Source organism: Cucumis melo, chromosome 1 (genome assembly GCF_025177605.1).
Source record: "Cucumis melo cultivar AY chromosome 1, USDA_Cmelo_AY_1.0, whole genome shotgun sequence".
Taxonomy (NCBI): Eukaryota; Viridiplantae; Streptophyta; class Magnoliopsida; order Cucurbitales; family Cucurbitaceae; genus Cucumis; species Cucumis melo.
Genome location: NC_066857.1, coordinates 15,864,072 through 15,879,104, shown reverse-complemented (window position 1 = coordinate 15,879,104; position 15,033 = coordinate 15,864,072). Strand labels below are relative to the sequence as shown.

The 15,033-nt window shown below is 30.6% G+C and overlaps 2 protein-coding genes across 3 annotated transcripts; one reads left to right on the top strand and one right to left on the bottom strand.

The window, feature by feature from the left end:
- Positions 1 to 868: 868 nt before the first annotated feature.
- LOC103503261 (acetylserotonin O-methyltransferase-like) lies at positions 869 to 2,597 on the bottom strand. Its single transcript, XM_051090159.1, has 2 exons — positions 1,684 to 2,597; positions 869 to 1,350 (listed from the first exon to the last, which is right to left on the bottom strand). The coding sequence occupies exons 1-2, from the start codon at positions 2,464 to 2,466 to the stop codon at positions 1,036 to 1,038; spliced, it is 1,098 nt and encodes a 365-aa protein (XP_050946116.1). The 5' UTR covers positions 2,467 to 2,597; the 3' UTR covers positions 869 to 1,035.
- Positions 2,598 to 10,207: 7,610 nt separating this feature from the next.
- On the top strand, positions 10,208 to 14,804 carry LOC103490399 (acetylserotonin O-methyltransferase-like). 2 transcript variants are annotated; one of them, XM_051090150.1, is made up of 2 exons: positions 10,208 to 11,118; positions 14,542 to 14,804. In XM_051090150.1, exons 1-2 carry the CDS (start codon positions 10,336 to 10,338, stop codon positions 14,632 to 14,634), a joined length of 876 nt encoding a protein of 291 aa, XP_050946107.1. In that variant the 5' UTR covers positions 10,208 to 10,335; the 3' UTR covers positions 14,635 to 14,804. The 2 variants fall into 2 exon arrangements, with proteins under 2 accessions (XP_050946107.1, XP_050946111.1); XM_051090154.1 differs by having other exon boundaries at positions 14,539 to 14,804.
- Positions 14,805 to 15,033: the final 229 nt, after the last annotated feature.

The window sequence follows — 15,033 nt, the reverse complement described above, 5'->3', positions numbered from 1 at the left end:
TTTAAATGAATTTTGATGTTTGAATGCAAAACAAAATCAATCAATTTAAAATCAATTAGATTTCAAATCTTGTAATTTTGACTAAAATTTTTATTTCTAATTATATTTAATTACATATTTAAACCATAATTTTTTTTATTACGGTAGTTGTGGATACGGTACTCAACGTTCTTTATCCATGTGGTCAAACTAGTCAGCAAAGTGGCCAAAATAGGCTGTCGCAGATTAATGGAAGTTGTCGTGACTTCGCTCGTTTAATAATCTACCATATTTTTTACAATAGTTTTGTCATGTATCCTATTTTTGTCATTTTTTCACGAACTACCCTGTTATTATTAAAAAAAAAACACTATATTTTTTAAAATACTCCTTTAATCTCGTTTGTTAATTATTTGATTTTTAATTTTTTGTTTTTTTAAATTAAGCCAATAAAACCGTCATTTCTCATGTAAAGTTTTAAATTTGTTATCTAATTTGTTATTTATTATTACAAAAAGGCAAAGCTAAATTTTGAAAAATGAATAAAAAAAATATAATGTTCTAAAAAACTATTTTTGTTGTTGAAATTTAGCATATTTATTCAACTCATGTGTATACTTAATAAATACGCAAATTAAAAATTGAGAGGAAATAAAGTTCAATTTAAAAAAATGTCAAAATTAAAAATGAAAGTTGGTTAACAAGTAAAAGTTAATTACCTTCACTTGTAGTTATGAAAATTTGTAGAAAGTTCAACCAAACAAGTAAAAATCAGTTAATACCCGAAAGAAAAATTACATTACAAAGGTTCAAATTAAATGAAAACATGGCCTCTTTCTCGAATAATACATACATATATATATATATATATATAAAAGAAGCAATCACATATAAAAACAGAAGAGTTGTTTTCAAATATAAAAACGACGTAAACAAGTTCCAGTAGGGATGATAATATCGGTCAATTTTCCCTTAATCAATACATGGAATCAAAGAAAAGGAAGAAGAGGAAGAAGTAGAGCATATAAATGAAATCCTATAATAATTTGTTATTAATTATGAGATGAAAGCTTGAATGATCGATGGAACAGCGGCAGGAATTGGTGTAATGGTACATCGACTGAAACCAGCTTTGTTAATTAGAAGTTGTGTCCACTCATCAGCACTTCTTTCCCTTCCCTTTCGTGATCGAGTCATCATCATTATGTCCAAAGTTAATCTTATATCTGTAACCATCTTGTTCTCTTCATTTTCATCAATCACTGAATCTATGATTATCACCTTCCCTCCTGCTTTATTTTCTCCGATAGCTTCCTTGCAATTTCTCAAAATTTTGATGCAATCTTCATCATCCCAAGCATGTAAAATCCACTGCAAAATTTTAAACGAATCTTAAGATCAGTTGTATCCTAAACTACCAAATGACCCAAAAACTTAAGTTAGTGAATGAACGGACTAAAAATATGAAAAGAACACACCACAAGAGAAGAAAATTAGTAAATCACTTGCTGTAATATATACTATCTCAATCACCAATTGACCCAAAAACTTAAACTTGCGGATGAAGCTCAAATTTAATATTATATCCTTTAACACTATATATGGAAATTACCGACAAAAGTTAAAACCAAACAAAACTTATTATTGATCACCTCACACACACAAACACATGATCAATATCACAAAATTAATAAACATACTAACCATGAAGAAAGCAGCATCAGCCTTTGGAACAAAATCAAGCATATTTCCACCAACATGTTCCACACCATCATACTTTTCTGAAGTTGACACAACATTTGGAAGATCAAAGTTAATACCTTTCATCCATGGAAAAGCCTTAACCAAAACACTCAAAGTAGTCCCATTCCCTCCTCCCACATCCACCAAACTCTCAACTCCATTAAATATATCTCCACAGTTCTCAAGTATCGCAGGCAAAGTGATAACCCTTGCATTACAACCCAATCCCTCATTAAACATTCTATTAAACCCTGGATTTCTTGCACCATAACTCCAAATATCCTTCCCATGAGCTACTTCAAATGGCACTACTAAATCACTATTTTCATTATTATTGTAACTATTCTTAAGCTTTGCACTAAGATTGTGCCATGATGCAACAATTTCTGGGCTATTCTCAAGCAAAAGTAAAGGAGCTACATTAATGAGCATATGAGATAGTGGTGTTTGAGAATAGGCTATGAGGTTTTCAGGTGTGGTTTCTTCTCTGAAAATTCCTCGATGGGTGAGGAATCTCATTATGCGAAACAAAAGTGGTGGAGAGCAATTTAAAGCGGTGGATAGTTGAGAAAGTGTCATTGTTGGTCTGCCATGGCTTTCAATGACATTGGCGATTTTGAGCTCTATGGCGCATTTTATGACGGCTGCTTCTGCAAAACCAAAAACGTATTTGTATATTTGGATCTTCGCTTCTTCTTCTTCTTCTTTCTTCCATTTTGATTCTTTGGTGATAGTTTCTTCCATTAATCTTGTGATGTTAATCTCCCTCTATTATCTCTCTACTTGTTTTCCATGTTCTGTCTGTATATATTATTATTGAGAATCCCACCATGTAGAGATCTAGCTACAATTTTTATAAAATATCTTAGTTCCCCAAATATTTTGTTTCTTGTTTCTCTCTCTCTGTTTTTTTTTTTTGAAATGAAGTAATTATTAGGTGTAGGGTAAGAAAAGTAAAATTTTGAAAAAAAAAAAAAGTTAAAAACTTTTGAAAATTAGCTGAGAATTAAACCTTTTTATTTCCTTGAGAAAAATGGAGTAATGCTAAAAAAAAAAATTGAGAGAATAAATTCAAATTTCTAACTTTTTGGTAGATAATCTGAAAACATAAATTTAGAAACAAAAGGAGTTCAATAGTTACATTTTATGTTTTCATATATGTGTTTGGTGGTAGATTAAAAAAATTGGATTCTAGTTAAAAGAAAATGTTTAAATATGTTTCATACTATAATGTATATTTATAAATTATAAAACTAGATATACTTATCCACAAAGATTTGGATGACTATAAACTATTATTAATTTTTTATGAATATAATTTATGTTTAAAAAAATTGTGAAACCGTGATTTTAGTCTCTATTATTTGAAAAAATTTAAAGTTTAGTCTATAGTTTGATAAAATATCAAAAATAGACCTGATGATTTGACAACTTTTATAAATAATTCCTACGAACAAGACTATTTTTCATGATTATATATTCATCAACTTTTATAAATAATTCCTACGAACAAGACTATTTTTCATGATTATATATATATATATATATATATATATATATATATATATATATATATATATATATATATATTCTAGTTAGAAATAATAGAAACTAAATTCTATCTTTTTAAAGGGACCAATTTTATAATTTAACCTAAAAATTTATATAATTATTATTTTATTTTATTATATAATTATAATACATACACAATACATATTATAATAAACAAATGAGTTGAGTTTATACTTGACATATTGTATTTCTAAATACTTTTATATGTATTTAATATAGTTTTGCTTTTTAAAATATAAAATTCAAATTCTGGATACAATGAAAATATAAAAAAGTTGGTTCTAGAATTGTTTACATAATCAGAAAACAGTTTTTGGAAACAAAATCTGGATTGTTTGTCAAATGCATATTTGTTGAACTTAGTGAATCTGAAAACCTAAAACATAATTCAAATTCTTTACCGAACAGGCTCTAAAACACTATCAAATAATGGGCATAGAATTATTTTTTTTAATTTTATTTTTTATTGTCAATTATTAGCTTTTCTTAATAAGTTCTTATATGTTTATATAACACCATATTAGATTTTAAGCGTAAATAAAATGAACTTTTAAACTTTGGGGACTTGTGTCAATTTAAACCCCAAACAAACAATTATATCAATTTAAACCTTGTATTTTAGAAGTTGTATCAATTTAAACCCTAAACTAATAATTGTATCAATTTAGATCATGAACTTTTATAAATATATCAATTGAAAACCTTAAATTTAAATAATTGTTTCACTTGAAACCTTCAATTACGTTTTATTTGGATACACTTATAAAATTAAGGATATAAATTGATACTTTTATGAAAGTTTAGGATTTAAATTGATATAGTTATGAAAATTTATGGTTTAAATTGATATAACTGTTAGTTTGGTGGCTAAATTGATACAATTCAAAAATTTAGAGTTTAAATTTGTAATACGAATTATTAATTTATGATTTAAATTTATCCAAATCAGAGTGGAAGATATAAAATGATTTTGTTTGCTTTAAATTTTATGAAGTCTAAATAGATATTTATCCAAAAATTCATTATTGTCTTTGAACAAATAGATATGTTATTGGTTTTGATATTACATAATCTATATTTATCTAATATTTATAGTGTGTGTGTTTTTTTTAGAGAATTAAAAAATGTGTTTACCTCTTAGTAATTACTTTTCAATGGTTTATTATGGCTACTTTAGATTAGGTGCCAGAAATTAATTGTAGAGATTAGCACAAATTAATTTTAGTCATCAACCACCTCGAATATAGTAATGTAGCTATGGAGGACCAATGAAATAGTATTCATTCTTTTTCTTCCAAAAATAATGAAAATAATTCATTAAATGGCAACAAATTCAAAGTTATTTTTTCTAGAAAAATAGTAAAAGATGAATAAATGGGCAAAATATTTTTCCATGATAGCAAACTAACAAAATTGTGCCTACATCATTTTTGGACTTAATGATATTTTTTGTTATAAAATAAAGAAGGAAGAAATTCAATGGGACTTAATGATATTTTTTGTCATGTGTCCGCGCGCTGCATGCCTAGGCGTCTGCGTGGGACGTGCGCGCAAGTCGCGCGCAACATGCGTCTGCGTTGGGCGTGACCACCCACGTCTAGAATTCATGAAAAAAAACTCTATGGAGGTGGTTGGAACAAACCCATACCCCCACCGTGCATGCCTACATGCCCACCGAGCATGCACCATGAGCGCCCCCATGCGCACGAATGCGGCACGGCCATGGGCGGGCGCACCGCATGGCCATGTGTCTGCGTGGGGCGTGCGCGCAGAGTGCCGCGTGTCACAATCGTAACTTCTCAACACGATTGTGCGGCACTTGTTTAGTTCGATCAACAAGTCAGCCGTTTGAAATTCAAAATTCGCGGACAAACTCGCGGTATGATGTAGCCTCCCTCCTCGTTCTTGAGAAAATATTTTTATAAAACGAGAGAGAGAAATTAAATAGTTGAAAACATCATAAAGAAAGCATTGAAGACTGTCAATTGCAAAGAAAATAGCTTAACTTGCAAAGAGTGCGACAAGGCTTGGGCGGGGGTCGGACTAGTTATGTACCCTCTATAGTACATATTGAGATTTTTGGCCTTGGCACGCTTGCATATGAAAAAGCCGAAATGTCACACTGTGACTCGGTGACACCTAAACGAAAGAATTAACCTAAACTACTTTCAAGACATAAAGATAAAGTGATTTAGGGGTATTCGGGCATACGACCATCGATAAATAATACCTTGGACAATTATGCCCTTGACACCGCGCGCGCCATGCGTCTGCGGGAGTTTGTGGGGCGCGCGCAAGGTGCCCACGATAGAGGTTATTGGCGCTGTCTTGTGCCCACTCGGTGCCCACTAGGTACGTCGTGCCCACCCAACGCTCACCATGCACGCCCCATGCGCACCTACGGGCCCAATGCCCACTCAACACACAAATGCGATGTCAAACCTATCACCTACACACCTCTATTTATAGGACATATCATAGTATAGGTTACATTATGAAATTTAATGGGATAAATTTTACCATATGGAATTGAATGAAAGTTATATGAAAATTGTAATCTATGTAGGTTATGGATATCTACATTTATAATATATCTGTAACATACTAAAAATGTCCCGTCAACAATGAGCATAATATATTTGGTAATGAATTTGGTACACGATCGTTTAGATTTGTTTTTTAATTCTATCGTTTAATTTGTTACACGATTCTTTAATTCATTGGGTTACACGATTGTTTAGATTTGGGTACATGATTGTTTAGATTTGGTTACTCCAAATTTAAACGGTTTTTTTTTTCAAAATTTGGTATAAACTATTTTTTTCAATATTTTTTATATACAGTCTTTTAGTTTTAGTTACGTTTAACCAATTTTTTCAAGATTCTTATACCCTATCAGATTTGGTTACCTAATCTAAACGTAAAAATAGAAAAGAAGAAAGACGATACGGTGCATCCAGTAAATGAAAAAAAAAACGAAGAAAGAGGAAGAAAGATATACATGCACTTAAAAAGAGAGAAAAACAAGAAAGATGATAGAAAGAAATAGATTTGGTTATCCAAATCTAAAAACAAAAAATAATAGAAGAAACCGCAGCTAAAAAAGATAAAAAAGAAGAGTACAAAGGAAGCCGATAAGAAGATGAAAAGACAAACCTGAAATATTTAAAAAATGACTAATTTTTTTAGCTTTGTTACGCAGACTTTCTATTATATTTTAAAAATGAAAAACCTTCTATTATTCAAATATAGTAAAAAAAATCACAAAATATTTAGAAAGTGACTAAATATCCTTAAGTCCAAAAATGATGTATGCACAATTTTGTTAGTTTGCTATCATGGAAAAATATTTTGCCCATTTATTCATCTTTTACTATTTTTCTAGAAAAAATAACTTTGAATTTGTTGCCATTTAATGAATTATTTTCATTATTTTTGGAAGAAAAAGAATGAATACTATTTCATTGGTCCTCCATAGCTACATTACTATATTCGAGGTGGTTGATGACTAAAATTAATTTGTGCTAATCTCTACAATTAATTTCTGGCACCTAATCTAAAGTAGCCATAATAAACCATTGAAAAGTAATTACTAAGAGGTAAACACATTTTTTAATTCTCTAAAAAAAACACACACACTATAAATATTAGATAAATATAGATTATGTAATATCAAAACCAATAACATATCTGTTTGTTCAAAGACAATAATGAATTTTTGGATAAATATCTATTTAGACTTCATAAAATTTAAAGCAAACAAAATCATTTTATATCTTCCACTCTGATTTGGATAAATTTAAATCATAAATTAATAATTCGTATTACAAATTTAAACTCTAAATTTTTGGATTGTATCAATTTAGCCACCAAATTAACAGTTATACAATTTAAACCATAAATTTTCATAACTATATCAATTTAAATCCTAAACTTTCATAAAAGTATCAATTTATATCCTTAATTTTATAAGTGTATCCAAATAAAACGTAATTGAAGGTTTCAAGTGAAACAATTATTTAAATTTAGGGTTTTCAATTGATATATTTATAAAAGTTCATGATTTAAATTGATACAATTATTAGTTTAAAGTTTAAATTGATACAACTTCTAAAATACAAGGTTTAAATTGATATAATTGTTTGTTTGTGGTTTAAATTGACACAAGTGTAACGATCCAACTCTTTATACTAAGCCTAAGTCATTACTAATTAAAAGATAAATAAAATTTTCTTAATTTTAAAAATAAGAAATAAACCAAAACCTCTAATACTTATTAAAAAATCATAAACAAATGTTTGTAAAGATAAAATTAGATAAAATCCTAACTTGGGCCATATCTAGTTTTTAAAGAAAATAAATAAAATAAAATAAAATAAAAAGTGCATCGAATCAAATGACATAACGTGGAAGCAAAGTGATCCCTATGGCTCGCCACGGTCACTTCTTGTTAGTCGCCAGCTTCCCTTTGCTCTTACCTCTACCTCTGCCTGTAAAATTTAAACAAGAAAGAGTGAGTATAAAAATATACTCAGTAAGAGACCCACTACTAATCCCGCTAGGTGTCTGTTAACTTTTTATTAGAGTCCTGTAAAGTGGTATCTCTAAATTGACACGTTCCCGAACACGTGCAATCTGTAGTCCCGTAGGAACATAACTGGTCTTCGGTGAACCCAAGGGGACACCTAGAACAACTGGTCTTTAGTGTACCCGAAGGAAACACTAAGATAATCGGGTTGTGAGTGACCCCGTCAAATCACTCGTAATCATGTCTATGTCAATGTCATAATGGACTGGTAATCCAGTCGAACTACACAGTCATAAAAAGGTGGTGATCTTGAGAGACACCCATGTGAGTACAACTCTAATAGATGAAACTAACAATACACCCTATCCATAGCATGTAACATGTCATAACATTATCATAAACATGACATAACATAACAATCATAGCATACTTATCCAAATATCTAAATCATAAACATAACGCTCGTCCTCATCAACATACTACTAGTCTTAACATAACATCAGTCATCAGCATCAATTATCATTACAATGTCATTAATTATCAGTAATATCGAGTTATGCAATTTAGTTATTGTCCATGCATAACCATACACACATGCGATCTCTTAATTTCAGTCAAAAGTCTAGTAGTAGAATCTCTTACCTAGAGATTGGTTAAATCGAGATTTTCCTAACAGTCGTGGTCAAGCTTCCCAAGGGAAAGAATCCTAAGCCACAAGGGTAATTAACTCAATTTAAATAATTTAACTCGCAGTAGATTAAGAATCGAAAAATCCAGTTGGTTTAACTTACCCAAAAATCGAGGCCGAACTTGATTTAGACTTAGTTGGACAAATTCCCAACTTGGTTTCCAGTTAACTCTAGTCAATTTAATCCAACAATTAACTTAGTTAGGATCACAATTAAACCTTAGTTAGGTTTGCTAAAGACCCGCTCAAATTTACCAAGACTTGCCAAAATTAGGGGAAAAAGCCAAACATAAACTAGATGGCTTGAAAATGGCTTGGTGGCTCAAGGCTGGAAAGAAGGGTGGCTCGGGTAGAAGGTAGGAGTCGATTGCCGGGTGTCTTGAGACCGCGGCTGCGGGCGGCTCGACGTGAAGACACGCGCGCGGCTAAGGAGAAACGGCTGTGTGCGGCTTGGGGCAGAGAAGATGGCGAGGGTCTGTCACTCGAGTCGGGCGGAGAAGATGGCGTGGGTCAGCAGCTCGGGTTGGGGCGTTCGGTGACACACGAAATGACAGATGGTTTCGACGGAGCGACGAATGGAGGGCTCGGCGACTTGCGACGGTTTTGCTGCTCGGCGGACGACATGACAGAAAACGTCCGACTGCGGCGCTCGACGGTTTGCGAACGGTAGTGTTTTAGAGCCTGTTTGGTAAAGAATTTGAATTATGTTTTAGGTTTTCAGATTCACTAAGTTCAACAAATATGCATTTGACAAACAATCCAGATCCTGTTTCTAAAAACTGTTTTCTGATTATGTAAACAATTCTAGAACCAACTTTTTTATATTTTCATTGCATCCAGAATTTGAATTTTATATTTTAAAAAGCAAAGCTATATTAAATACATATAAAAGTATTTAGAAATACAATATATCTGGTATAAACTCAATTCATTTTTTTTATTATAATATGTATTGTGTATGTATTATAATTATATAATAAAACAAAATAATAATTATATAAATTTTTAGGTTAAATTATAAAATAAGTCCCTTTAAAAAGATAGAATTTAGTCTCTATTATTTCTAACTAGAATTTAGTTCTTTTATATATATATAATCATGAAAAATAGTCTTGTTTGTAGGAATTATTTATAAAAGTTGTCAAATCATCAGGTCTATTTTTGATATTTTATCAAACTATAGACTAAACTCTAAATTTTTTCAAATAATAGAGACTAAAATCACGGTTTCACAATTTTTTTAAACATAAATTATGTTCATAAAAAATTAATAATAGTTTATAGTCATCCAAATCTTTGTGGATAAGTATATCTAGTTTTATAATTTATAAATATACAGTATAGTATGAAACATATTTAAACATTTTCTTTTAACTAGAATCCAATTTTTTTAATCTACCACCAAACACATATATGAAAACATAAAATGTAACTATTGAACTCCTTTTGTTTCTAAATTTATGTTTTCAGATTATCTACCAAAAGTTAGAAATTTGAATTTATTCTCTCAATTTTTTTTTTTAGCATTACTCCATTTTTCTCAAGGAAATAAAAAGGTTTAATTCTCAGCTAATTTTCAAAAGTTTTTAACTTTTTTTTTTTTCAAAATTTTACTTTTCTTACCCTACACCTAATAATTACTTCATTTCAAAAAAAAAAAAAACAGAGAGAGAGAAACAAGAAACAAAATATTTGGGGAACTAAGATATTTTATAAAAATTGTAGCTAGATCTCTACATGGTGGGATTCTCAATAATAATATATACAGACAGAACATGGAAAACAAGTAGAGAGATAATAGAGGGAGATTAACATCACAAGATTAATGGAAGAAACTATCACCAAAGAATCAAAATGGAAGAAAGAAGAAGAAGAAGAAGCGAAGATCCAAATATACAAATACGTTTTTGGTTTTGCAGAAGCAGCCGTCATAAAATGCGCCATAGAGCTCAAAATCGCCAATGTCATTGAAAGCCATGGCAGACCAACAATGACACTTTCTCAACTATCCACCGCTTTAAATTGCTCTCCACCACTTTTGTTTCGCATAATGAGATTCCTCACCCATCGAGGAATTTTCAGAGAAGAAACCACACCTGAAAACCTCATAGCCTATTCTCAAACACCACTATCTCATATGCTCATTAATGTAGCTCCTTTACTTTTGCTTGAGAATAGCCCAGAAATTGTTGCATCATGGCACAATCTTAGTGCAAAGCTTAAGAATAGTTACAATAATAATGAAAATAGTGATTTAGTAGTGCCATTTGAAGTAGCTCATGGGAAGGATATTTGGAGTTATGGTGCAAGAAATCCAGGGTTTAATAGAATGTTTAATGAGGGATTGGGTTGTAATGCAAGGGTTATCACTTTGCCTGCGATACTTGAGAACTGTGGAGATATATTTAATGGAGTTGAGAGTTTGGTGGATGTGGGAGGAGGGAATGGGACTACTTTGAGTGTTTTGGTTAAGGCTTTTCCATGGATGAAAGGTATTAACTTTGATCTTCCAAATGTTGTGTCAACTTCAGAAAAGTATGATGGTGTGGAACATGTTGGTGGAAATATGCTTGATTTTGTTCCAAAGGCTGATGCTGCTTTCTTCATGGTTAGTATGTTTATTAATTTTGTGATATTGATCATGTGTTTGTGTGTGTGATTGAGGTGGTCAATAATAAGTTCTGTTTGGTTTTAACTTTTGTTGGTAATTTCCATATATAGTGTTAAAGGATATAATATTAAATTTGAACTTCACCCGCTAGCTTAAGTCTTTGGATCAATTGGTGATTGAGATAGTATATATTACAGCAAGTGGATTACTTGACGCTGACACATTGAAAAGCGTCAAGTAAATAAATATTTGACAGGTAAAAAGTGTCAAGTAAACCCAGTTTTGTAGTAGTGGACACACAAATAACTCAACTCGATGAAAGATCACTTAGGGTTCCCCTTAAGTGCGAGACCTCTAAAAAGATTTAATTAGTCTCTCTTATAGTATGAGTATACTAGTAAGCAATCACTCAGGGCCTGTTTAGTAACATTTTTGTTTCCTGTTTCCTATTTATGTTTTCATTTTATAAGAAACAAAGAGTGTTTGGTAACATTCCTTGTTTCTTGTTCTAAAAAAAAAAAAAAAAACGTTTTCCATTTTGTAAGGAACTAGTTAGTAACACGTGCATTGCACGTGAAATTTGTCATTTTATTTAAATATATTAAAATAGTGGGATTTGTACAAATAGCATAATATGAATTTGTATTAAAATATAGGAGAATCTCATATTGTATAATTAAGATAGTTATGTGATCTCCTTTTATTTGAACATGTATAATTTCTATGAATATGAAAGTAAGCGCACACACATGATAATATTAGACACCAAATTGTTTCCCATATACATTCTATAATTAACTATTAGATGATTTTATTATTTAAATAATTCAAAAAACATATATAAAAACTTAACTAATCTAACGTGGTTAATTTGGTAAGGTGTAAATTAAAATCATGCACTATATTTCACATCTCAAAGAGAAATAATTTCTATCATAACAAACTTTCAACAACAACCAAATTGAAATTTTGATGGAAAAATCAAAGCTCTCATTTTAGAGTTTAATTAACGTTAGAATTTCATTTTCGATATCTTCATAACTCTTCCGGGCTTACCATTTTTGATAACCTCATAAGACACCTTTCTTCAAATTTGGCACCACTAAACTGTTCGTAATTTGTCATAATCGATCACTCTTTGATCCTAAACCTTTCTTCAGTACTCTAAATACAAACAAATAAATTTTTAGAGGGTGAGTTGAGAAAGAAAAAGAAACAAATTACACAAAAAAAAAAGTTTTTATATAAAAAAATTGTTGGCTTTACATAGTTATATTCATAAGTTGTATTAAAAAATGTTATGATGAGAGACTTAAGGGGCCGTTTATTTGTAGTGGTAACACTGTGGGCTAGGTAAGGTTAAACGATGTAGAGTTATGGAAATCCTAGTTTTAGGTTTTCCATAAACCCGGTTTTACCCTTCAAACCCTTTCCATTCTCTCTTTCAGTTTGTTGAAAAGTCTCCCTCTTCTTCTCTGAAACCTAAAACGAACTTGTTGAAGGTTTCGCCGAAAGGTTTTGCCTCCAAAACGTTTGGGTTTAGGGTTTGTATGTTTCCACTACTACAAAATCTACTTTACTTGAACTAGGCACTTTTACATACTTACGCTTTTGTTAAAAAAACGTCAAGTAGGCACTTTTACATACTTGACGCTTTTGTTAAAAAAACGTCAAGTATTGACAATTTTAAAGGAAAACGTCAAGTATAGTTCCAAAAAAGCAGAGTTTTCACAGAGTTTTTCGGATAATTTTACGCTAACCTTTACTTGACATTTTTTTCGCGTCAAGTATAAAGGACATTTTACTTGACGTTGTATTCGTGTCAAGTATTGCGAAACGTTACTTGACGTGAAAACAACGTCAAGTATAGTTTAAAGAACAAAATTTTCACCAAAATTTTCGAATTATTTTTACTTGACGTTTTGTGTCACGTCAAGTATAGTTGAGATTGTACTTGACGATTTTGTAGCGTCAAGTATAGTGCAGATTTTACCTGACGTTGATTTCGCGTCAAGTATAGTTGACATTTACTTGACGTGGAAATAACGTCAAGTATAGTTAAAATTTTTATTTGATACTTTGAAAATTAATATTTTAAAAATGTAAAATATAAAAATATAAAAATATTAAATATAAAAATATTTTTTTATTTCTCTCATTCCATTAAATAAATTTATTAAAATAAATTTATCAAAATAAAATTACTAAAATAAAGTTATTACAATGTTATTAAAATAAACTTATTAAAACAAACTTATTAAAATAAATTTTCCAAAAGAAACTTATTAAAAATTAATTTAGCAGAAGAAATGTATTAAAATAAATTTAGTAAAAAGAAATGTATTAAAATAAATTTAGTAAAAAGAAATTTATTAAAATAATAAAAAAATTCCCTCCAAAAAAACCTTTCATTTTCCCCATTTCTCTCCCAAAACCCTTCAATCTCTCTATCTCCATCTCCTTTACCTTACCCTGGCGTGACCCAACCTTTCGCCCAAGACGCCGACGACCGTCGCGAAGACACGCTGCGAAGATCCATATGAGAATGCCCATAACATTTTTTGTGTAAATGTTTTGTTCATAGCCATTATACTTATAGATGATGCAATAAATGCAAGGGGATAGAGACTTTAGTTTTGGTATACAAGATAGCTATTATTATTGGTTATATAAGAGATAGCTATTATTATTGTTGATTTTGGAATAGGCCACAGATAGAAAATTTTAGTTGGCTATATTTAGATTGGAATTGTGTAATCGTTGATGACATTGGTGAGAACAAATGAAATTATTGTTGGTTTACTTAATTATTTTGTCATTTTCTTGTTGCATAACTATACTGGTTCTGAAAAGTTTATTTTGTTGATGGATATGTTTTATTGGAACAAATGTACCTAATGCAAGAACCAGAAAATGAAAAATTTGTGTATTTAATATATATTAATAAACAGTACTATACATAATGTTTAAATATATGTCAAGTATACGATATTCCTTTACATGTAAAAACGTCAAGTATATGTTTACTTGACACATAGAAGGCGTCAACTATACAACATTACTTGACACATAAAAGGTGAACTTTGATGGATTACTTGACGTTAATACAGTGTCAAGTAAACGTATACTTGATGGTTTTTTACTGTCAAGTAAACGGATACTTGACGGTGTTTTAGTGTCAAGTAAACGTATACTTGACGGTGTTTTAGTGTCACGTAAACGTATACTTGATGGTGTTTAAGTGTCAAGTATACTTATACTTGATAGTGTTGTAGTGTCAAGTATACGTATACTTGACGATTTTTTAGTGTCAAGTAATCAGACTATACTTGACAGTCGATTACTTGACGCTTTTAAAAACTTCAAGTAAATGTTTACTTGACACTGTCTTAACGTCAAGTAATCCGATTTTTGTAGTAGTGTTCGTTGACTGATGAGGAGTATTCCTTACCTCCGAAGTCGTCAATCACATGTTCGATCGGTGTTGTTCGTGGATATGCATTTCGGGTTTAGCCCATTCGACATTGTCTTGCCGATTTGCCTCTGCGTGTTCCTGTTGCTGATTTGTGTTGGCCTTTACTGATTTTGGACCGATGCTATACGCCACACCCTTTTTTGTGGCAATCGGTGAGGTTGGCTTATGGTAGGGAGGTAACTTCAATCTTTTGTTTTTTTTTTTATGAAAGCTGATGATGAGTATATGAATTAACAGATTGATTTATGAATTTCTTTCCTCATAATTGATATTGTTTGCATTAGTTAATTTTATTCATATTTGATATTTGATAGTTGATATTTCTTTCCTCATTAGCTAATTTTGTGTACAAATAGGTTGTTCTGTCTTTTTGGTCCTCTACTTTCTAGTGTGTGCAATGGTTGTTAGTCAGCTTTTTTCCCTTAAAATTTTATTGT

Coding starts and splice junctions, on each gene's coding strand:
- LOC103503261 (XM_051090159.1), bottom strand. CDS start 2,466: ATGGAAGAAACTATCACCAAAGAATCAAAATGGAAGAAAGAAGAAGAA. Junction 1,351..1,683: donor CTGATGCTGCTTTCTTCATG/GTTAGTATGTTT, acceptor AAAATTTTGCAG/TGGATTTTACATGCTTGGGA.
- LOC103490399 (XM_051090150.1), top strand. CDS start 10,336: ATGGAAGAAACTATCACCAAAGAATCAAAATGGAAGAAAGAAGAAGAA. Junction 11,119..14,541: donor CTGATGCTGCTTTCTTCATG/GTTAGTATGTTT, acceptor TTTTTGTAGTAG/TGTTCGTTGACTGATGAGGA.